At 48.9% G+C, this 24,147-nt stretch overlaps 1 protein-coding gene across 2 annotated transcripts in view; it reads left to right on the top strand.

The window, feature by feature from the left end:
- The window catches only part of trpm7 (transient receptor potential cation channel, subfamily M, member 7), a 39,804-nt gene extending 26,098 nt beyond the window's left edge, over positions 1 to 13,706 (top strand). For both annotated transcript variants that reach the window (XM_030376365.1, XM_030376364.1), the window contains exons 27-40: positions 1,102 to 1,199; positions 1,920 to 2,016; positions 2,411 to 2,487; positions 4,268 to 4,314; positions 4,482 to 4,510; positions 5,559 to 5,612; positions 6,064 to 6,108; positions 6,426 to 6,491; positions 9,772 to 10,055; positions 10,412 to 10,494; positions 10,686 to 10,891; positions 11,644 to 11,695; positions 12,394 to 12,500; positions 12,725 to 13,706. In XM_030376365.1, coding sequence (XP_030232225.1) covers positions 1,102 to 1,199; positions 1,920 to 2,016; positions 2,411 to 2,487; positions 4,268 to 4,314; positions 4,482 to 4,510; positions 5,559 to 5,612; positions 6,064 to 6,108; positions 6,426 to 6,491; positions 9,772 to 10,055; positions 10,412 to 10,494; positions 10,686 to 10,891; positions 11,644 to 11,695; positions 12,394 to 12,500; positions 12,725 to 12,837 — 1,358 coding nt within the window. In that variant the 3' untranslated portion in view covers positions 12,838 to 13,706. The remainder of the gene's footprint in view (positions 1 to 1,101; positions 1,200 to 1,919; positions 2,017 to 2,410; positions 2,488 to 4,267; positions 4,315 to 4,481; positions 4,511 to 5,558; positions 5,613 to 6,063; positions 6,109 to 6,425; positions 6,492 to 9,771; positions 10,056 to 10,411; positions 10,495 to 10,685; positions 10,892 to 11,643; positions 11,696 to 12,393; positions 12,501 to 12,724) is intronic.
- The last annotated feature ends 10,441 nt before the right edge of the window (positions 13,707 to 24,147 follow it).

Here is a 24,147-nt window from a genome sequence, read left to right as displayed (position 1 = left end):
GGCGCGAGGCCCCCAGAAGGCACCAGAGCGTCCCTCCCGGACCGGCCCCCAGCAGCAGAGGTTTGGTTTGGAGGAGGTTCTGCCGTAGGAGCCCTTCCTGCGTCTGTCCGTCCGTCCCTCGCCCATCTGAGGCGAGCTGGTTCTGTCGGGGTCTTGGTTCTGTGCATGACGTGACTTTGAGAATGAGGGATTGGTCGGCTGTAGCTTACGGCCTTCAGTGATTGGTTGAGGATTGTGTTGAATGACAGGTGGAGGTGATGTACGTTTCCTAATGATTGAGATGAACTGTGGCCATCGTCCGCTACAACATTCAGAGAATCCGTCTTTTCTGATTGCTGACGTCGCTAATTAAGTGTTCTACAGCATTCCTCCTGCTCACCGGCAGAGAGTGGCCGATGAACCCCCCTCTCACCATGGTGTTCCTCTAGAGCTGATGAACCCTCACCATGGTGGTCCTCTAGAGCTGATGAACCCCCCCATGGTGCTTCTCTAGAGCTGAGCCTCGAGCAGCAGCAACGCAGGGTCTCAAGGAGTCCCGCATGCGTCCATTTCCTCGCCTTGCTGGCGCTCGAGGCAGATCAGCCACTCTGACGGTTGACCAGTGAGAAATGTTTTAGGTTTGGTTTGGTTCTTCCTGATTTCGTTGGGATGACGGCAATAAAATAAATAATAGGAATCGGCGTCTCCCTGGAACGCGACGTTTGTGGAGCAAATTCTGGAACAATCAACCGTCCTCCAGTTTGGTGCTTGATGTGAAATGTACCGAGTGAGGCGGGCAGCATGATGAGCGCCTCTACAGGGAGTAATGAGTACTGCAGCGTCCAAACGCCACAAGGACATCCTGACCCATCCCTAACCTACTGTGATTAGGACAGGGTTCAGTGTTGGACCGACACTCCATTGGGTCTGCACACGATATCTATGAGGATAATTATAGGAGTTAGAATAAGGAGAAGTTTAGATGAGTTCCATGTCGGGGTCCTGGTAGATCTTGACTACCTTCAGGTAGTGAAGACTATGGTGGACTGTCAGGCTGGAGGGGCCTGTCCTGGGGCCCTTTGGGGCGTAACGGCCATGTTGACTCGTGTTGTACTCCTGCAGGACACAAGGACGTCGTGGAGCTTCAGTCCTCCTCCCCCAAAGACAGGCTGCCAGCGCCCAGCAGACAGCCCAGCCCGGGCGCCCGCAGCCGGCCGCAGGTGGGCCTTCACACCAGACACCACTTAGCTTCATATGATCGAAATGGCTCTTCTCATCACCTGGCCATTGTTTACCTGAAATGACTACCTCTAAGTTGAATCACTAAATATGTACTGCTAAAGTTCCTTCTATGTTCAAGACCAACCATTGACTATTTAACCAAACATCCTAGAGTTACACATAGCGAATGCCATATCTACAACGAGGCTGTTGGCGTCTCATAACGAGCATGTCTCCTAACAAGCCTGATGGTGTCACCTAACGAAGCTGTTGGTGTCTCCTAACGAGGCTGTTAGTGTCTCCTAACGAGGCTGTTGGCTTCTCCTAACGAGGCTGTTGGTGTCTCCTAACTACCCTGTTGCTTTCTCCTTACGAGGCTGTTGGTGTCTCCTAACGAGCCTGTGGGTGTTTCCTAACGAGCCTGTTAGTGACTCCTAATGAGCCTGTCTCCTAACAAGCCTGTTGGTGTCTCCTAACGAGCCTGTCTCCTAACAAGCCTGTTGGTGTCTCCTAACGAGCCTGTCTCCTAAAGAGCCTGTTGGTGTCTCCTAACGAGCCTGTCTCCGAACGAGCCTGTTGGTGTCTCCTAACGAGCCTGTCTCCGAACGAGCCTGTTGGTGTCTCCTAACGAGCCTGTCTCCTAACGAGCCTGTTGGTGTCTCCTAACGAGCCTGTTGGTGTCTCTTAACGAGCCTGTGTTTCCTCTCTCCGGGGTACAGGCTCCTTCTGAAGTCCGGCCCCACATGAGGACGGTCAACTCGTACGCTGGCTTCACGGAGTTCGACCAGGGGCCTCCGTTCCTCCACCCGGACTCCTGTAAGGCTCCCTGCTTCAGACTGGACTCACCCTTTTCTCCTTAAGAACATGAGAAACAGATACTATGTATTCATTAGACTCAGTGGTGCACTCTCAGCTGCTGTAAGGCATTCATTTTATGTCTAATATATATGAATTGATTTCTAATAATTTATTTCTCTTGTTTAAGTATTTTTCTTGCATGTAAAATACCTCATCACACTCATTCCACTAAAGTGTGCCAAATTACTCAATTCAACCCCAAGTTAATCAGTGACATGTTCCTGATGGAGGGCACTGACACCCATCTTCCACTGGCTCAGACCAAGCCGAGCAGATGTGTAGTTTAGAGTGCTGTGCCCCTGGATGTGATCGGGTTCTGATCAGTGCTCCTGGTTCTGTGGTCTGTCTTCAGCTCTCAGTAAGACGGAGAGGAGCAGAGTTTCAGCAGAAGACATCCTCCTCTACGATGATCCTTGCGCCACGGTCACGGTGAGAGGGGGGGGAAGGGGACCCTACAGGTCTAGGTCTCTATGGGGACCCTACAGGTCTAGGTCTCCATGGGGACCCTACAGGTCTAGGTCTCCATGGGGACCCTACATGTCTTGGTCTCGGAGGGGACCCTACAAGGTCTAGGTCTCACATAACCACATCTAGATATGCTCCCTCCCATGGTGTATCTGGGCGGGCCTCAGCTGGTTACTTTATGATCGTTCAGAAGTGTCACAGAGAGGGAGGGCCGTGATAGCGGTCGTCAACACGGCAGTGTTTATCATGGATCACGAGCCGAGCTGATGGTACAACAACCCTCCCTCTCCTGTGATACCGGCCACCATACGACACTTCAACAAGCACCATTTATTGGTTTCGCAGTCATAAGCGCCAACAGATTAGGACTGGGTTGATTTCTTAATCTCTTATATGGCTCAACAAACACCAGTAGTTCTGGGACTGGACTGTTGCCAACAGCATATAAACGTGTTCCTGCCAACAGCTTATACTTTGTCATGGTCTACGACGTATCGTGTACATTTGTTGCTATGTTGTATCGGGTACATTTATCTGTTTGTGTATTTTCGTGTACGTTTATCGGTACGTTTTCATTTATTGGTAGTATGAGTATGACGCTGTGGACATTGCTTTAGTAGCGAGTGTGATGGCCATGAGTTAACAGCTTGATAATACAGCCCAGTTAAAGTGCCAGTGCTGTGATACTCTAGATCAGTGCTCATGGGAGGCCTCTGGTCCAATCATCAGTCCTGCATAGGCCGGTCACGATAATACATTCTTTTGGGCGATTAATTGCCCCAGAAATTATTGCGATATGCGTTACTATTGCCGTTTTTCAACTAATAGAATGATAATGGCGTAGCAGGTACACCCTTTCGAAGATCAATAAACTTTTATTTTTAAAGAACACTGGAACTGGACGTCTGGAAGAGATTTCAAATATCAAGAATAAATTAACAAAACGACCAAAAACAATAAAATAAAATGGACTCGGCCTATTTCAACAAAAAATGCTCGAGGGGGTTTTCTCGTTGTGCCCTGTAATTAGGAGTCCCAGCCCGATTTCATCCCGACATTTGTTACTTAGGCCTACTGTGCTAAATAAATATAATTGACATAAATATATATAATGTATAGAACGCCGGTCATTATCGGGGATATAAGCCCCGACTGGGCGAACAGGACACCAACGCGCAGCGGAGATGTCTTGCCTCGCCCTGAAGGGGCTTATTTTCGATAATGACCGGCGACGTTCTATACATTATCCCGCTTATTACACGGCAACTTGCCAAAACGAAAAAATAAATTCACATGGTGTGTCTTTTTTACAATTTATTCGTTAGCAGCTTTCGTAGTGTTGTTCAGCAGAGAAATCGTCCGCCAAAGACGTTGACGTTGTTTAGCAACCGAAGAAGCTGGGGTTGACAAGTTACCGGACTGCTATCTATGCAAGTGAACGGAGCGTTCCACGGCATTGAGAAGACCTGTGTAATAAAGGCCTATAATATTTCTGTTTATGGCATGGATTTCTTCTCAGATTAGGCCAATAAAGCAATGATTTAAAAAAAAAAGAGTAAGAATGGAAATTATTGCGGCCGGCAAAAAAATATCGTTTATTTTAATTTATCAATCAATGAATTGATTTATTGCTTATCGCGACAGGCCTAGACCTGCTGTAATCACCGCAATGCATTATACCTTAAAGCATACTACCTGGAGGTCCTGAGCATCCATTAATAAGCCCTTGTTCCCCTGTCTGCAGCTGCACCAGGAGAGTCTGCAGGTGAAGTCCGCCCAGGCCAGCAGCCTGTAAGTATCAGATCAATACTTCACACCTATTTACCATCTCTACTATAATAACTGATATTTCTATACCTTGAATGTTTGAGTAAAACATTCAGCAAATGGTGTTCGGTGGTTGGTTGTTGGTCTCAGAGTCTCAGCTGATCTTCTGTTCTGCTCTTTGTCCTCTCCAGACGGGCCGGGGGCGAGGATGTACTGAACGGTAAAGACTCTCGTCTCTCTCGTCTCCTTCGTCAGGCTTTCTCTGGTCCATCCGTCTGTCACTAGTCTGGAGGCAGCCCTCTCACTCTCCCTGGGTCACTAGTCTGTAGGCAGCCCTCTCACTCTCCCTGTGTCACTAGTCTGTAGGTCCTCTCACTCTCCCTGTGTGTCACTGGTCTGTAGGTCCTCTCACCCTCCCTGGGTCACTAGTCTGTAGGTCCTCTCACTCTCCCTGGGTCACTAGTCTGTTGGTCCTCTCACTTTCCCTGTGTGTCACTAGTCTGTAGGTCCTCTCACTCTCCCTGTGTCACTAGTCTGTAGGTCCTCTCATTCTCCCTGGGTCACTAGTCTGGAGGCAGACCTCTCACTCTCCCTGTGTCACTAGTCTGTACGTCCTCTCACTCTCCCTGTGTCACTAGTCTGTAGGTCCTCTCACTCTCCCTGTGTCATTAGTCTGTAGGTCCTCTCACTCTCCCTGAGTGTCACTAGTCTGTAGGTCCTCTCACTCTCCCTGGGTCACTAGTCTGTAGGTCCTCTCACTCTCCCTGTGTCACTAGTCTGTAGGTCCTCTCACTCTCCCTGGGTCACTAGTCTGTTGGTCCTCTCACTTTCCTTGTGTGTCACTAGTCTGTAGTTCCTCTCACTCTCCATGTTTTACTAGTCTGTAGGTCCTCTCACTCTCCCTGAGTCACTAGTCTGGAGGCAAACCTCTCACTCTCCCTGTGTCACTAGTCTGTACGTCCTCTCACTCTCCCTGTGTCACTAGTCTGTAGGTCCTCTCACTCTCCCTGTGTCACTAGTCTGTAGGCCCTCTCACTCTCCCTGTGTCACTAGTCTGTAGGTCCTCTCACTCTCCCTGTGTCACTAGTCTGTAGGCCCTCTCACTCTCCCTGTGTCACTAGTCTGTAGGTCCTCTCACTCTCCCTGTGTCACTAGTCTGTAGGTCCTCTCACTCTCCCTGTGTCACTAGTCTGTAGGCCCTCTCACTCTCCCTGTGTCACTAGTCTGTAGGTCCCCTCACTCTTCCTGTTCCCTGCTTGTTCTTCCAGCGGCGGCTTGTCTCTACACCTCCAGACATGCCCACCTGGGCCCCAGGAAGGACTGTAAGTACCTCCAGAGCGGGCGTTGTCAGGCCCACCTCACGGTCCCACTCAGACCACATCCGAGGTCCGCCTCGCCTGACTTCCACGCACACACTTTTCCCGCTATTCACTCGGGGCCACCAGGGGGTAGTAATGCACCATATGCACCACCTTTGGCTCAACGCCATAATAATGACGATTTAGAAGTCTGCGCGTTAGTAAAGAAAATGGCATTTTCCTATTTTCAAACTCAAGGTTTTGTATATTGGTCCACCGTAATTTATTTGCACTTAAAGAGTCCTCTATTGGTCCACTGTTCTTAATATGAAGTTATAGGAAGCTACTGGTAGACATCGTTCAAGTGAACAACTTTATATTTAACGTCTTTCAGTCACACTGATAAGCAGGGTTGTTGTGAAAGTTAAGTAAGATGAAGTAACTAAACTGATTATTTGTGATATGGATTTTGCAGCAATCAGCTCCCCCTTCAAGCCCATGGAGAGCTACCAGTACTCAGGTGAGCCTTCGGTCGCCTGAGCTGTGATGGAGACCTCTGGTTTGATTCTAATTTTAACAAGCTGCCATCGTATAATGTTGGAGATATGAATAAAACTTCTCACATTTTCCATTTGAAATTTAAAACATCCAATAATGAATGTATCGGTTCTCATTACTTAAGTCCTTATTTTGGCACTGTGTGTTGTGCGTGTTGACCTGTGTGTTGTGCGTGTTGGCCTGCGTGTTGTGTGTGTTGACCTGTGTGTTGTGTGTGTTGTGTGTGTTGGCCTGCGTGTTGTGTGTGTTGACCTGTATGTTGTGTGTGTGTCTCCACAGCCGTGGAGCGGAACAACCTGATGAGGCTGTCGCAGAGTATTCCCTTCACCCCGGTGCCCCCTAGAGGTAAGAGCTGGTACTGGGAGTGTATTCCCTTCACCCCTGTGCCCCCTAGAGGTAAGAGCTGGTACTGGGAGTGTATTCCCTTCACCCTGGTGCCCCCTAGTGGTAAGAGCTGGTACTGGGAGTGTATTCCAATCACCCCGGTGCCCCCTAGAGGAAAGGGCTGGTACTGGGAGAATATTCCCTTCACCCCGGTGCCCCTAGAGCAGGGATGGGCAACTGGCGATCCTCACTCAGCAACTGGCAATCCTCACTCAGTCAGGCCCGCACATAATAATAAAAAAAAAGAAAAAAAAAAGAATAATAATAATTGATCGAGTGCAGAAAACTCGGTCAAGAAAGATGAGAAGAATTCATAGAATTCGAAGGCAAACCCATGCGTCTAGTTTGCTTAGAAGCGATATCAGTCATTAAAGATATCCACTTAAGTCGCCACTACAACTACTACAACTGCATGTTGGGTTTGAGTTCATTGAGTTGTTGCACTTAATGTTGGGCCACTGTTTTTCAGTTTTTTGACTTCATTGAATGATGATGTATCTGAGCCCTTTGCACTGATAAAAATACTGACCATTCATGTGGCTGTTTGAGCATGGAAAACATTCAATGAATGTATGTTGGTTCAATTAACATACCGTACATAGGTTATGATTCTGGATGATTTTTTAGGTAGCGGCCATCCCCAAAATGCACCAGAATACAGGAAATCATATCTACCAAATTCAAAATTGTGTAGCTTCTCTCAGCTCACGTTTAGTTGAAGTGTGCAGTCATGTGGCCCTCCGAAGGTTATGATGAAAAATGTGGCCCTCTTTATCATGAAAGTTGCCCATCCCTGCCCTAGAGATAAGAGCTGGTACTGGGAGAGCAGAGAATTCCCCTAATAAGGTACTTGGTGTTACTGGGAGGTACTTGGTGGCACTGGGAGCAGTAATGACCTTACTTTTTTGGGTAACGAAGTAAAGTAACGCATTACATTTAAAATATCGGTAACTACACTTACTTTACTAGACTTTAGTAACGCACTTTCCTGCGTTACCCAAGCCGTGTTTGCCTGTGTGTAAAGTTCTGATCTGTGGTGCGTGTGTTACCGGCGCCAGATCTAGGGGAATCTGGGCAGGTACAAGGCCCACAGGCTTGTTTGCGCTGTGGGTAATACAAAGTGAGAACAACATGCACATGCGTGCTGCCTGTGTGTCTGCAGCGCCTGCTTGCCTTGGCACGTTGCCATAGCGATCGATTTGAGTGACGTAGCTGCTTGTGCGAAGGAGCGCAGCAGCAGGTGACACAGAAAGAGAGGCAGGGTTCATTGTAGAAGACATGCTTCCCGTGTCGACTCTTGAATCGCCCAGATTTAGAAAAATACTAGAAAAAATACCCGCGACTCGCAAGCCAGCATCCGACAGGAGGACATTTTCCCATTACATGAATGGGAAAATGTGAAAGTGTTATACCGACATGGAATCGAAGCTCAAAATAATTTTCGAGTCCTCCCTGGATCATGTGATTCATGTGTCCACTATTGCGGACATTTGGTCCGCCAACAACAAAAGTTACTTAGGAATGACGGTGCACTGCATAGACGGCATTACTTTAAAACATGAGAAGGCTGCTCTTGCCTGCAAGAGGGTGAGAGGATGACTCACTTACGATGCCATAGCTTGCGAAATAGATCAGGTTCATTCAGCCTTTGGACCACATAAAGTAACAGCATGTTTCACCGCCGCTTAAGTGCATTTCTGTTTTAATTGTATGGGATAAAGTGACCTTTTTATATTTTTCATTGACCACTTAATTTTTGTTCTCATGTTTCCCAAAGCCGGTATTTTGAAACTTGTGTGTTGCTACTCATTGACCTCACTATAGCCTACTGTATCCTGTTTGTGGATTTTACAGTGAGGCATTTCTTTGTGCAGACAGGGATATCGTTCTTTCATATGGTTTTGTATGCTATTTTGTATAGATGTATACAATAAACACTAAGTGATGATAGGGCTATGATCAGGGGTGCACATAACTGGTACGCAAGGACGCATGCGCGGCCATAACTGGGGATGCGTAACGTCACTTGTGTCACTACAGCGCTTTTGCATAACTTACGGGAGATCGAAAAAAAAAAACGAAACAACAAAATACATTGAGCAGCTACTTGTGCGTACGCCACCTGCAAAGAAAAGGCAAATGGAGCCGAAGCAGAAGAAAATGGCCCCAAGATGTGCCCTGGCTCGAAACGAATGATAAGCGTAATGAAATGTGCGCTCATGTGCGCTGTGTCCGCGCACACACTGGAGAACTGCGCAAAATCAGCTGATCGCAACGTTCCTTTTGTCAGATAATCAAACGCTCCGTGGTCGAGCTGCTGCAGTTTGATAAAAAAAAAAGGTGACGCAAAAAACCTCTGTGAAACTGGCTACGTTTCATAAGATCCGATGTTACGTGTGGAGCTATGTCTGGGGTGCGTACCAAACACCATCTCCTGGTACTCAACTGAGTAACTCTATCAAGAAGTTATGTGCACCCCTGGCTATGATGTTTGTCCATGTATCTACAGTAAATTAAGAAACGGGAAAGTAAAGTAATAAGTAGTGAAATTACTTTTCAAATGCAGTAACTAGTAAATTAATCTCATTACAATTTACAGAAGTAACTAGTAATAAGTAACCAACACTGACTTGGAGGTACTGCGGTACTAGAACCAGCACCTTGTCATCTGGGTGTTGCTGTAGTTAGACGCCTGCCTCTTTTATCTTAGTGTGGTTGTGACCCGGATGTGGGATTGTGTCCCGGGGTGATGCGCTGAATAACACAGAGGTTCAGGAAGGGCGGGGAGGGGCAGGAGAACAATCTGTAGAACCACAGTGAGTCGCACCCTGTAGTAACAGGTTCAGTGACTGGTTCACAGACACACCCTTATCCAACCAGTCAGACCAGTCCTGAAGAACTTCCTGCTAACTCATCTTATCGCTAACCTTCCTGCTCTGGGTTACCCCCCGGTGACTAATTGTTATCTTACAAGGGAAGGAATCATCAATAGTATTCTTTCACTTTTGATAACTTTTCTTTTTATCTTTATTTCCAAGTACAGAATGATACATCAAACATTAGCTTTGTTTTTTTTTTCATCTCTTTACATGAATAAATCTTGAAATAGCCAATATATGAAAGGTTGCTGATACCGGCCCTCTGCAGTGTGTCCCGTCAGGGTCAGGGTTAGGGTTAGCTAACCCTGACCCTGAGCCATCAGGGTCGTGGTGGACCTGACGGCAGCGGTGTGTGTCCCCAGGGGAGCCGGTGACGGTGTACCGGCTGGAGGAGAGCTCCCCCAACACCATCAACAACAGCATGTCCTCCTGGGCGCAGCGCGGCCTCTGTGCCAAGATTGAGTTCCTGAGCAAGGAGGAGATGGGCGGCGGCCTGCGGAGGGCACTCAAGGTGCTGTGCACCTGGTCCGAATACGACCTCCTCAAGCCCGGACACCTGTACATCGTCAAGTCCTTCCTGCCCGAGGTGGTGCAGACCTGGCAGAGCATCTACAAGGAGGAGACGGTGCTGCACCTCTGTCTCAGGGTAGGACACTCTCTCACTTCTCTCTCTCTTACGCAATCTCTATCTCGCAATATCTCTTTCTCTCTCTCGCAAACTCTCTCTCGCAATCTCTCTCTCGCAATCTCTCTCTCCCGCAATCTCACTCACTCAGTCACACTTCATAAACCAAACTTCATGTACCTGCAGCCAACGTTTTCAAGCAGCCCAGTGGGTCACACTGTTACTGTGCAGTTCTAGAGACGTAGCTTTGAATCCCAGTTCCTGTCCTGCATGTATTTGCATCCGCTCCACTGGTCATCATAAAGGGGCCATCATAGGATCAGGTGGACATGTTAATCCTGCAGGGCGTGCTGACCCTTATCTTTCTTCCGCTGCAGGAGATCCAGCAGCAGCGAGCCGCTCAGAAGCTGACATTTGCCTTTAACCAAATCAGGCCGAAGACCATCCCGTACTCTCCCAGGTAGGGCCTCACTGGGCGCCTCACGCAGCTCAGGAGCTGACATGGTTCACACTGAGGCCTTCTCGCTGCCTGGGCCCTCATGTTATGAAGAGGCTGGGTGGTTGGACTACAACATATTTGATGTATTATATTTATTATTATTGGGATAAGCCACAGAAATGTCCCTCATGTCCCCCTCCCTCCCACCTCAGGTTCCTGGAGGTGTTCCTGCTCTACTGCCACTCTGCGGGCCAGTGGTTCGCCATCGAGGAGTGCATCACCGGCGAGTTCCGCAAGTTCAACAACAACAACGGAGACGAGATCGTCCCCACCAATCTGCTGGAGGAGACCATGCTGGCCTTCAGCCACTGGACCTACGAGTACACCCGCGGAGACCTGCTGGTCCTGGACCTGCAAGGTAACCCTAACCCTAACCCCCCCCCAGCCACACACCTGTCCGCCGCCAAAGACCAATGGAGTTGGCGCCACACATTGGCTGGAGAGAGGAGCTAGAGAGCTGCGTGTTGCCAAGCGCCTCATCGCATATTTAGAATTTTAATTATGGGTTGACAACAGAACCCGTAGTTGGAATGTTATTGACGTCTCCACAGACAAGTTGATGCAATCTCCAGCCTTTGTCTCGGTCAGGGGGAATCTGCAGAATGCCCACTTCTTGTTCCTGTAGGAACTCGCTCATGCATGGCTCATCTGGGCGTCAATCGCTCTGGATAATTTTTTCTGCTAAATATAAATGGATCCTAAATCAGCTGACCCCAGTGACCGCAGTGGGATGCAAAACCTGATGAGATGCTCATCCTCAACCCGCAGCTCCTTAACCAGCGCCCCGGTTCTCTGTCGGCCCCTTAACCCCCGGTTCTCTGTCGGCCCCTTAACCTCCGGTTCTCTGTCGGCCCCTTAACCTCCGGTTCTCTGTCGGCCCCTTAACCTCCGGGTCTCTGTCAACCCCTTAACCTCCGGTTCTCGGTCGGCCCCTTAACCTCCGGTTCTCTGTCGGCCCCTTAACCTCCGGTTCTCTGTCAACCCCTTAACCTCCGGTTCTCTGCGACCCCTTAACCTCCGGGTCTCTGTCGTCACCTTAACCTCGGGGTCTCTGTCGTCACCTTAACCTCCGGGTCTCCTCAGCACCTTAACCTCCTGTTCTGTCTGCAGGTGTCGGGGAGATCCTGACGGATCCGTCTGTGATCAAGAGTGGGGAGAAGGGGTAGGTGTCCCACCCTGCACACTGCTCCCAGCCTCAGCACCCAGCCACAGCACCCAGCCACAGCACCCAGCACCCAGCCACAGCACCCAGCACCCAGCCTCAGCACCCAGCCACAGCACCCAGTGCCCAGCCACAGCACCCAGCCACAGCACCTAGCACCCAGCCACAGCACCCAGTGCCCAGCCACAGCACCCAGCCACAGCACCCAGCCACAGCACCCAGCCACAGCACCCAGCCACAGCACCCAGCACCCAGCCACAGCACCCAGCACCCAGCCACAGCACCCAGCCACAGGACCCAGCCACAGCACCCAGCCACAGCACCCAGCCACAGCACCCAGCACCCAGCCACAGCACCCAGCCACAGCACCCAGCCACAGCACCCAGCCACAGCACCCAGCCCCACACCCAGCCCCACACCCAGCCCCACACCCAGCCCCACACCCAGCCCCACACCCAGCCACAGCACCCAGCCCCACACCCAGCCACAGCACCCAGCCACAGCACCCAGCCCCACACCCAGCCCCACACCCAGCCCCACACCCAGCCCCACACCCAGCCCCACACCCAGCCCCACACCCAGCCCCAGCACCCAGCCACAGCACCCAGCCACAGCACCCAGCCACAGCACCCAGTCACAGCCCCCTGCAGAGCAGAGACAGGCCTTCTCTGGATCCTAACGTGTTTCTGTGTCTCCAGGTCTTATGATATGATCTTCGGCCCGGCCAACCTGGGGGACGATGCCATCAGGAACTTCCGGGCCAAACACCACTGCAACTCCTGCTGCCGCAAGCTCAAACTTCCTGGTAACCCCGGCTCTGAGCCGCTTATTGAGCCGCTTATTAGGCTGCTTATTATCCTGCTTAGTAAGCTTTTTATTAAGCCATTTATCTCATCCATCACGTTGCCAATTGGTAGGGGTGTAGTTTTATTAAAGGGGTGTGGTTTTATTAAAGTGGTGTCGTTTTATTAAAGGGGTGTAGTTTTGTTGAAGGGCGTAGTTTTATTAAAGTTTTTTCCTTTTCTCCAGACTTAAAGCGGAATGACTACACTCCCGACAAGGTGACCTTCCCCCAGGAGGACTCAAGCGACCCGGGGGGCGGGCCTAAGGACTCCCGCCAATCAATCAAACTCATTCTGTGATTAGTCCAGAGGGTGGTTGCCCTGAGTGACGGTAGAGAGATTAACTGGACGTCGTGGCTTTGCTTCCTCTAAGGGATGAACGCATGCAGAAGCTGTATTCTGGTAGACCTGTTAAAATGTTCAGACACTTAACGACCACGAACATTTGAAGAAGAACAACAACAAACTATGTAAATGGGGAAGGGAGAGGTTTTTAAGATATTTTTTACACATTTTTATGTTTTGACTATATATATATATATATAAATAAAATTGCTTTTGTGTCAAAATATATATCTATATGTATGTATATATTTCTATACATCTATATATAGATATATCTATATATAAATATGTAGATGTATAGACATAAATGAAATAGCTTTGTGTCACTGCAGAGGGTCAAGTATTTATTCCGAATCATTGTTGTTTCAAAGCCACAAACGGGAGGAGGTGTTTGTGAGTCTGTTACCGCCCTGCCGCCACCAGGCCTTCTGCAGAACACCTCCATCTCGAGGAACACAGATCATAGCTTAATGCAAAGATTTCATTTTAATTTGAAAAATCGTGTAAAATATGGGCAGATTGCAATGCAACTTTTACAGTTCCATGTAATGTATTTAATTTTATTTTGTTGAACTCTTGATGTGTCCACCAAAAATGTGTGATAGTTTTTATTGTTTAAAAGGTACTATTGCTTTATCTTGGTCATCAACTATTGTATGAGCCAATTGGAATCGAGTGTATCTTATAGATACTGTTATTGACATGAAGGGAGCAGATGAAATATTTTATGCAGGGGCAATATGAAACATGGGTGTAACTGTATGTTTTGTACTGTATCATTGAACTATTAAAACACATGAAAGTGCTTTCAGTAAGGAAACGTTTATCATGTAGCCTTCAGCGATGATTCAGCTTACTGGACTCTAATGGGAATCTGCTGCCTCCGCTGCCCCCGCAGCCGCTTACTGGAAGTCCTGCACTGTTTACTTTAATAACTGGTTTCACGATAGCTGCTGGATATTTTCCAATGCGGATTGTTCCATTTCCTCCTCGCTTTGCCTATCCCTCTACATTAGGTGCAGGCTCTTTGTTGAGTGTTTGAACTGTTGGTCAGCTATTAACCTAACTGGTAGGCCTACCGCTTGGACCCAGAGCAAGCAGGCCTACCCCCTACCTTCTTGGACCCGGAGCAGGCAAGCCTACCCCCTACCTTCTGGGGCCCAGAGCAGGTCCACCCCCTACCTTCTGGGGCCCAGAGCAGGCCCACCCCCTACATTCTGGGGCCCAGAGCAGACCTACCTGCTACCTTCTGGGACCCAGAGCAGCCCTACCTTCTGGGACCCAGAGCAGGCCTTCCCCCTACCTTCTGGGACCAAGAGCAGGCCTACCCGCTACCTTCTGGGACCAAGAGCAGGCCTACCCGCTACCTTCTGTGGCCCAGAGCAGGCCCACCCCCTACCTTCTGGGGCCAGGACAGGCCCACCCCCTACCTTCTGTGGCCCAGAGCAGGCCTACCCGCTACCTTCTGTGGCCCAGAGCAGGCCCACCCCCTACCTTCTGGGGCCAGAGCAGGCCCACCCCCTACCTTCTGTGGCCCAGAGCAGGCCTACCCGCTATCTTCTGTGGACCAGAGCAGGCCCAGCCCTTCCTTCTGGGGCCAGAGCAGGCCCACCCCCTACCTTCTGGGGCCAAGAGCAGGCCTACCCGCTACCTTCTGGGGCCAAGAGCAGGCCTCCCGCTGTCCACAGCGCCGTAGGCCTGCCACTAGGGAGGGACGGCCAGCGGGTGCAGGATCACTTTCCCAGTGGTTGTTTGTTTAATGTCTGCACACTTTGAACAGGGAAGATAAGACTGGGAGGGCTGACCAGCAGACAGGAACAGAGCGGGACTGTTCCAGCAGGACGCAGTGGAGGGACCAGTAGGACGTAGTGGAGGGACCAGAAGAACCCAGTGTAGGGACCAGTAGTGCGCAGTGACAGGACCAGTAGGGTGTTGTGTAGGGACTATTGGGGACTGGAACAGGACAGGGACTGTCGTCGTTGTAATTCCTATTTGTGGGTGTAATCTAATCTGAAACACGTTGCTGTGTGTTTTGTCCACTGCATCGCAACACCACCACATTGTGATCAGTTTACATTATAAAGACATCAATAAGCTAATATCAATATGGTTGTGCAAACAGGCAGTCTGGCATGCCCTCTCCCATCTCTCCGTGCACACGTTTTATTTTGAAGCAGGCTTCGTTCTGACCTGTTGTTCAACATCTCATAGATAATGAGCGGACTGCGCCCTGCTCTCAGGAGCCAAAACACACAAAGAGCAGAATCCGGACCTGCGGGTTTAACCTCCCCGTTGGGTGCGGCTTCATGTTCCTATAAAGACAGTGACTCAGCGCTTTGAGTCCGGAAATCAGTGAGGAAAAAATTAGCAGAAGAAACGCTTTGCAGAGTCGACCCTCTGCAACAACCCAACCACCAGAGTAGCATGGCGATGAAGGTTCACGTTGAATACTGGTGAGTAACGTTCACAGTGCGACTCGTTGAATCCGTTTCACACAGAACAGTCTTTATTAACAGTTCTGATGTTTTCCAGCGGAGGATGAGGCTTCAGAAGCCGCTTCACGCGGCTAGAAGCGGCCATCAAGAAGGCCATCCCCGACGCGGAGGTGACGGGGTCCGTGGGTCGTGCCCGTAAGTCCGCTGACTTTACGCACAACAGCTCTTGTTTTGGACACTTTACTTTCGGATGGGACTAGAACTGCGCATGTGTTCTTTACGGCCTATAAACCCACAAACTTCTAAATAATTTTTATCGATTTTGTTTTCTCCATTTCAGAGAGTTTTGAGGTGACAGTTAACGGACAACTGGTGTTCTCCAAACTGCAGACCGGGAGTTTCCCTGACGATACCAAGGTAAGAGAACCGTCCTGTTGGCACCGCGCACCTCGCTCCGCGCAGACACAAAAGATGCATCACATTAGCAAACCTCAACCTTAACGGCCTCCAAGTCTGTTTTACCCCAGCTGACCCCTAACTGAGTAGGTAGGGCTACGAGGAGCGCACCACGCACGAGTCGCTCTCGACACGGCCCTACGAGCTCAGCAGACTCTACTTCAGAAGGTTAAACCAGTCCATCCCTGATCAGACAGACCAGTTCAGGCGTAGGCTTCCATACACTATAAGCTGAGCAGGGACTGCGCGGAAAATTATGCAAAACGAGCAATAGTGTCTCTCTGCCTGACAGGTCTTTGCCTCTGCTCAAACCTCCCTGAGGAAGTGAGTCTACTCTTAAGATGTTATTAACTTAGTCCTGGTCTACTCTTAACAGTTATTAACTTAGACCTGGTCTACTCTTAGATGTTATTAACTTACTCTTTGATATGAATATTTTGGCACCTTTTTCATATTTTAGGCTTCCTTTACCTAAGTGTGTAAAACCTTTACGTTGAGGTAAAAACTATCATGTTCTCACGTGTTTATGTTCTGGAAGGGAAATGTACATTTTAAGACAATCCTTGTCCAAACTTGTCTTAAACTTGTCAGAAGATATCTTGCAATGATTCATTAATGTAACTAATAACCGGCCAACTTCACAAGTAGCCCTTCACGCAATTGGGCGTCAGTTTGTTTTTAGAAGTGGTGGGGACAATAACCATAAGCTTGAGTGTGGTTTGAAAAGTGCTGGGTACTAGGGTTGCCGCGGTATACGGTATTACCGGTAACACCGAGTTATTATTTTTTTTTTTTTCAGTAATAAAAAAAAATATCTGTCAAAGTTAATAATATAATTAAGAAAATATAAATTTGTAAAATAGGCCATAGTTCTGCTCTGTGCGGAAGATAATTGGCGTGCTTCCTTACAGGACCGGTAACCTTACAAACCCGCGAAACCCAATCCCTACGAGAGCTCCCCCCGCTACGGCCATCCGGAGGCGCGCAGAGCTTTTTGCCGTGAAATTATCTATAAAATTATATTATACTTAAGCAATAGATCACGCCAGGCTGTAGTATGTGCTCATTATACCACTGTTAAGGGGCGTTGTCCGGCCCCGACGCGCAGCGGAGGGCCGGCGACCCCCTTCACAGTGGTATAATGAGCACATGCCACTGACTGAAGTGATCTATTGCTTTTATACAATGGTTACTATTATGGCGAAACGAAAGTCATAGACACACTACATTTAAAAAGAAACCAAGAAAGTCAAAATAGCCATTTAATTAAAGAATACAAAAAAGTAGTCCCTCCTGGCTGCCGCTATGCATCGACGGTCGCTATGCAACACACTTTAGCGTCCCTCCGAGAGAAGGCTCCGATAGAGCAGTTCGCCGGCAATTTATCCTATGGAGCAGTTCACTCGCCGTGTGCCTAAGCTTTCGTTAGTCTCTCCATCGCCTTGCTCACTCCCGGAGTAACAACATTTACACGCTCTCCATCATCCAACATATGTTTTACTTTGTAACTGTTTCTACTTCCAGGCGCGGAGTGATATGCAAACTTTCACAAAAGTATCGGGCGTCATAGCAGTTATGTATACGCTCATTATACAACAGTTGGGAACCAATCAGATCGCTGGATTTAGGTCCCCCGTTGTATAATATTATATATAGAACGTTATAAGACGCCGAGAATTGGCGCGCTGTCACCGAGTGTGAGAGGAGAGTTGACGGAGAAGATGGCGGTTGACCTAGTTTCAAAGTTTATACTGTTTATACTTTGTAATACCGGTTTTGACACAAGTGTATTACTTGGTGTGAAAATGTCCACACCGCGACAACTCTACTGGGTACCCTTATGTAAGCTAATCATCCATTCAACGCTGCATTACAAGTGTATTGTCAGGTGTTGAAAATCCTATTCGAACAATAAAAGTTGAAAAACACAGTTTGTGTTTTGGCTTGTTTTGCAAAACAGCGTTGGAAACACCAGGGTATTGGCTCGGGATATACCATAAGCAAATTGCCCGCAAATAAAATAAATAAAATGTTGTATTTTAAATAGTGGTGGGGACATGTCCCCCGTAATCTACGCCTATACCTTCACGTCAGACCTAGAACAGTAGACATTAGACTGTAATTGAGCCTGTTAATACGTCCATGGAGTTCCACTGGTTTGACCAATATGAAGGCTTACATTCAACTGGCATTAATATAAATCAGTTTCCAGTATTCTCGGTAGTTGAATAGTTGAATGTATTCTTCAAACGTTTTTATTCCTGTGTGTTTCCTGACCAGGTGGTGAGGCAGCTGATGGCGATGAAGACCCCCCAGGCCTACCAGCGGCCCCCCCAGACCGCCCATAGGGGGGGGTGACGTTAAAGAACATTTCCTTACTGGAAATGTTAAGGCTGTTTCCTATCAGAAGAGAACATCTGTTTTTATTGTCCATTGATCCGTTTGTTTTCTCGTTCGACCATAAACCAGGAAGAGAGAGAGTGGTGAGTTCAAAGTCAATCAGGTTTTAATCTCGTTCGGAGGCCTGTGGTCCTGAAGGATGAGCAGGCCTCCTGAACAACGATATGAAAACAGAACTTCCTCCTCTCTAGCCACAGTCATGTTATCCATCGTTTAAACTGACTGAGTAGTATTCCCTTTAAGTTGGCCCCTCATGTTATCCAAGGGCTCCAACGCTGAGATTCAAATGTTCCTTCAATATCAAAGGAACAGATTTTGTGTTCTGTGGTGAGTTCAGCCGCCCCCCCGACCCAGCAGCTCCTTAGTGGGCCACTGAGCCGCCTGTTAATGACTGATCATACTTAAAAACTACGTTTGGTGTGACCATGATGCTTCAGGTAGTCTTTGTGAACACCCCCTAAGGGAGCCCGCTGTGTCTCCTGTCTCTCTAACTCTCTCTCACTTCTAACTCGCTCCAACTCTTTATGACGTACACATCGCTACTTTCCTTTCTGCTTCTGATTAGACACCAAACATGGAACATGGGATGACCATGCATTCATTAAACAAGCACTGTTTGTATGTATAATTATATGATGTCTACATACAGTTTTAATTTCCTTAAAAGCATAAGTAAGACTATACTTTCTGTATTAGCCTATTGTGAAAGCACTAAGCTTTTGACAGCATCAATAAAGCAATTCAAACATAACCCCTGTTCGTCCATTCACTCCTCACTGTATTTAACCCAGAGACGACTGCATCATGTGTCTGTGGAGAGATCAGCAGTCTTCTGGCATCATTATTCGTCTGTTCATAACTGTCATGCTAGTTCTAGGCTCCTGAAATAATAAAATGATCAAATTCGGAAGAGAAATCTTATGAAAAGGCTTGTAGTACCATCTCGTATCTCTAGGATACTTCGACAGCCTCATCGATTATGAGTTCTGAGTTTAATCTCAATAATGTCAGAATTCTGAGATTCTAAATTCTGACTTAATTCTCAGAGTGCTTTCTGTATTCTTGCCTACAAGGTTGGTTAATATAAAAAGAAAACATGCAGCCCTAATTCAGTTCAGTAAAAATACGTCGGCCTAATATATCCATTATTTAATTGATGCTCTAATGGTGATGTTTTACTGCCCAATAGTGACTGCGAACAGGGAATTATTTTTTGTAACGAATCATGGTTTATTGGATTACGTGTGACATATTGTTACTGTGTCAATCAGTAGGATAGTTTAATAATTATTTGCACTACAAATTTGCATAAATGATATCCTGTTTAATAATATGATCTGCTTAAACTAAATACAATACAATGACTAGTTTTAACAAAGGACCCGTTTCTGTCCTTGAGGTTTCAGAAAAAATGCAATTTATCAGACGTGTCAGTGGGTGTCCGAGTGGAATTCGTGTTAAATTATTTTGTTCTTGTATTTGTGTATATATATATATATATATATATATATATATATATATATATATATATATGTGTGTGTGTGTATATATTATCCTTACAACCAAGTCACATTTTATGGTTAAATTTCTTCTGTTTCGAGGTTATGTGGTCTTGTATCACTATGAATCATATTTCTATTCCATATATTATCCAGAATCCGACACGTGTCAGGTGCGGCTGGCCTTCTCCACAGGTGACCAGCGAGGCGGTGTGACGGTGTGAACCGACACCCCGCTATTGATCCCTCCTCCCTGGTGGCGCTCTCCGCACGCACTGTGACATCACACCGGGCTCACACGCCGTGGAGCCCGGACCTGGTCGTGTTCAAACTTGTTATTGATCTGACATCGGTCCTAAAGCGAGGAACGTCCGAGTCATCGGTCCTCTGCCTGATGTTTTACTCTCCTCTTCTTCCTCGGCTCATGAATCAGGCATCATGGCAGCAAAGCCTCTCCGTGTTAACAGGAGCCTCTCTGTGTTAACCGCCACGACCGGGCGAGGAAGGCTTTGTTTTGTTTCCATTAGCTGCCTGGCAGGAATATTACTATAGGCCTACTCAAATACTACTAGTACAACTGCTACTACTACCAGTGGAGGCTTCTCCAGTGAAGAGAGGGAGAAAGATCCTCCTTAAAATTGTTGAGAATAAAAAACATTCACTGACTGAAGATTATGCAAGTAAAAAGTATATTTCTCCCATAAAGACTCGATCACCGATAAGTATGAACAGGATTTATTTAAATAACGACATGGGAATATTTTGCATGGTAAATCTTTGGCATGAGCCTCGTCACTGATCCAGGGTGACGTGCGGACTCGGCGTATCCTGCCAGGACTAGCAGGGGCGGAGCCTTCCCCTGGACAAGTAGACTGAGGCCGACCTGGTGGTGGTGGGGTGGATGGAGGTGCGTCGAACGAAGACCTGAGCAGCAAAGACATATGTTAGACTACTCTTTATAGAGCAGGTGTAGGCAGGTGATTGGTAGCTGGTGATTGGTGATTGGCGGCCAGCCGCGCGTGATTTGAGTCCTCCTGGTAGAACTACCAGCAAGCTTAACATTTCTCGCTAGAAATGTTATTAGAAACACATTTAATGGTTAATCTGTCCTAAAACATTGCATTTCTCATTCAGATAATAAAGATTAATATGCTACGGAACCATTTCCCCAAATGCTGGGAGAACATCTCGCCCCCTGTCGGTGCTATTCCTCCATTCGTTTAGATCGGCGGAAGAAAGCGTGTACCCTTCACGCTTTGGTCAGGCAAAGCGTGACACTGAACACGCCTTGCGAGTTGGACCAACGTATCTATTTCATACGTTGGTCGTGATACCGGGTTGGAATATTACCGTACATGTTTACCAGGCAGTCGAATAACGGCTGCACGCATTCTAACACACACACACACGCACACGCACACACACACAGGCGGAGTGGTAATCGGGAGAGTCGGGAGAATTCCCTGTGGGCCGTTAGCGTTTCGGGGCCACCGGGCTGATTAATGCGGGATATCAATATTAGGTGAGGGGCCAGACTAAGAATGGTTCAAAAATCCTCAATCAATATCGGAAAAAGAGGAGATGTGACCCGGCCCTGAGGAAGCCCGGGGCCCCCGTCTGGAGCCAGGCCCAGACGGAGGGCTCGATGGCGAGCGCCTGGTGGCCGGGTTTGCCACGGAGCCCGGTCGGGCACAGCCCGAACAAACTACGTGGCACCCCCCCTCTCTTCATCTCATGGGCCCACCACCTGTGGGAATACCCGTTGGGGTCGGGTGCGCAGCCACATGGGTGGCAGCGAAGGTCAGGGGTCTCGACAGACCAGACCCGGGCGGCAGAAGCTGGCTCTGGGGACGTGGAACGTCACCTCGCTGTGGGGAAAGGAACCGGAGCTTGTGAGAGAGGTGGAGCACTATCAGTTAGATCTGGTGGGGCTTACCTCCACGCACAGTCTCAGCTCTGGTACCGTACTCCTGGATAAGGGTTGGACTCTATTCTTCTCCGGAGTTGCCAAGGGCGTGAGGCACCGGGCGGGTGTGGGGTTACTCATAAATCCCCGGCTGAGCGCCGCGGTGTTGGAGTTTACCCCGGTAGACGAGAGGGTCGCCTCCCTGCGCCTAAGGGTTGTAGGGGGGAAAACTCTGACTGTTGTTTGTGCGTATGCACCAAACAGCAACTCAGAGTACTCGGCCTTCTTGGAGACCCTGAATGGAGTCCTGTATGGGGCTCCAGTAGGGGACTCCGTAGTTCTGCTGGGTGACTTCAACGCCCACGTGGGTAACGATGGAGACACCTGGAGAGGCGTGGTGGGGAGGAACGGCCTCCTTGATCTAAACCCGAGCGGTCGTTTGTTATTGGACTTCTGTGCTATTCATGGATTATCCATAACAAACACCGAAACATGTTCGAACATAAGGGTGCTCATAAGTGTACCTGGTACCAGAGTACCCTAGGCCAAAGATCAATGATCGATTTTGTGATCGTGTCATCTGATCTGAGGCCGCATGTTTTGGACACTCGGGTAAAGAGAGGGGCGGAACTGTCAACCGACCACCATCTGGTTGTGAGTTGAATCAGGGAATGGGGGAAATTTCCGGATAGACCTGGTAAGCCCAAACGAGTAGTGCGGGTGAACTGGGAACGTCTGGAGGAGGCCCCCGTCCTAGGTATCTTCAACTCACACCTCCGGCTGAGTTTTTCTGGCATTCCTGTGGAGGTTGGGGGCTTTGAGCCTGAGTGGGCGGTGTTCAAAGCCTCCATTGCTGAAGCTGCGGTGGCTAGCTGTGGCCTCAGGGTCTTAGGCTCCTCAAGGGGCGGTAACCCTCGGACACCGTGGTGGACACCGGTGGTCAGGGAAGCCGTCAGATTGAAGAAGGAGGCCTTCCGGGATATTGGAGTATGGGGTAAGGGGGTCTATCCTCAGGGCCATCCAATCCCTGTACTTCCAAAGCGAGAGCTGTGTTCCCGTCCTCGGCAGCCAGTTTCGTTCTCAGTGGGTGCTGGTCTCCGCCAGGGCTGCGCCTTGTCACCAATCCTGTTTTTGATATACATGGACAGGATATCGAGGCGTAGTCGTGGTGGGGAGGGGTTGCAGTTCGGTGGTCTGAGGATCTCGTCACTGCTTTTTGCAGATGATGTGGTCCTCATGGGATCATCGGCCTGTGACCTTCAGCACTCACTGGATCGGCTGGCGGCCGAGTGTGAAGCGGCTGGGATGAGGATCAGCACCGCTAAATCTGAGGCCATGACTCTTAGCAGGAAACCGATGGATTGCTTACTCCGGGTAGGAAATGAGTCCTTAGCCCAAGTGATGAAGTACCTCGGGGTCTTGTTCGCGAGTGAGGGTACTATGGAGCGTGAGATTGGCCGGAGAATCGGAGCAGCGGGGGCGGTATTGCGTTCGCTTTACCGCACCGTTGTAACGAAAAGAGAGCTGAGCCGCAAGGCAAAGCTCTCGATCTACCGGTCGATCTTCGTTCCTATCCTCACCTATGGTCATGAGGGCTGGGTGATGACCGAAAGGACGAGATCGCGGGTACAAGCGGCCGAGATGAGTTTTCTCAGAAGGGTGGCTGGCATCTCCCTTAGGGATAGGGTGAAAAGCTCAGCCATCCGTGAGGAACTTGGATTAGAGCCGCTGCTCCTTTACTTAGAAAGGAGTCAGCTGAGGTGGTTCGGGCATCTGGTAAGGATGCCCACTGGGCGCCTTCCTTGGGAGGTGTTTCAGGCACGTCCAGTGGGGAGGAGACCTCGGGGAAGACCCAGGACTAGGTGGAGAGATTATATCTCAACACTGGCCTGGGAACGCCTGGGGATCCCCCCGTCAGAGTTGGTCAATGTGGCCCGGGAAAGGGAAGTCTGGGGCCCCCTGCTTGAGCTGCTCCCCCCGCGGCCCGACCCCGGATAAGCGGACGAAAATGAGATGAGATGAGATCAATATTAGATATAAAATAAAGCGTTTATAAAAGTTCCTTACAGCTCCGTCCGGCAGCCTGAACTGTGCAACCGCAACCTCTCACTCACTCACTCACTCACTCAACACACACAACACATACATCTGTCAATGTCGCAACCAATTCGATTTGGTTGCGATGAGGGGAGTAACTGAGCGCCCCCGAAGTGGTGCAGCCCAGTTCGGCCTTGAACTGCGATTGGTCAGAAAGACGAAACAGCTAATGACAACATTGAACTCTCACTGCAGGCTCGAACAGAGAGACACAAAAACACACACACACTTTTAAGGTGTTCTATGTCGTGTAGGCTTCGCCTTTTAAGACTATCGCTATTTGGTTTTCCCTGGGCGTGAGCCGTAGCACTGAAAAGTGTGTAATCCCCGCCCACCAACAGCGTGGGCTTCAATCACGTCCGCAGTCCGCACATATAACCGTGCACCGGCGGACGGTCTGCTCCCATTTTGTTCAGGACGATCCTGTAGCATAATTAGATGGATATCATTCCTGAAGTTATCGACGACTTTA

This window comes from Gadus morhua, chromosome 14, assembly GCF_902167405.1.
Source record: "Gadus morhua chromosome 14, gadMor3.0, whole genome shotgun sequence".
Taxonomy (NCBI): Eukaryota; Metazoa; Chordata; class Actinopteri; order Gadiformes; family Gadidae; genus Gadus; species Gadus morhua.
This window is presented reverse-complemented; position numbering and strand designations above follow the sequence as displayed.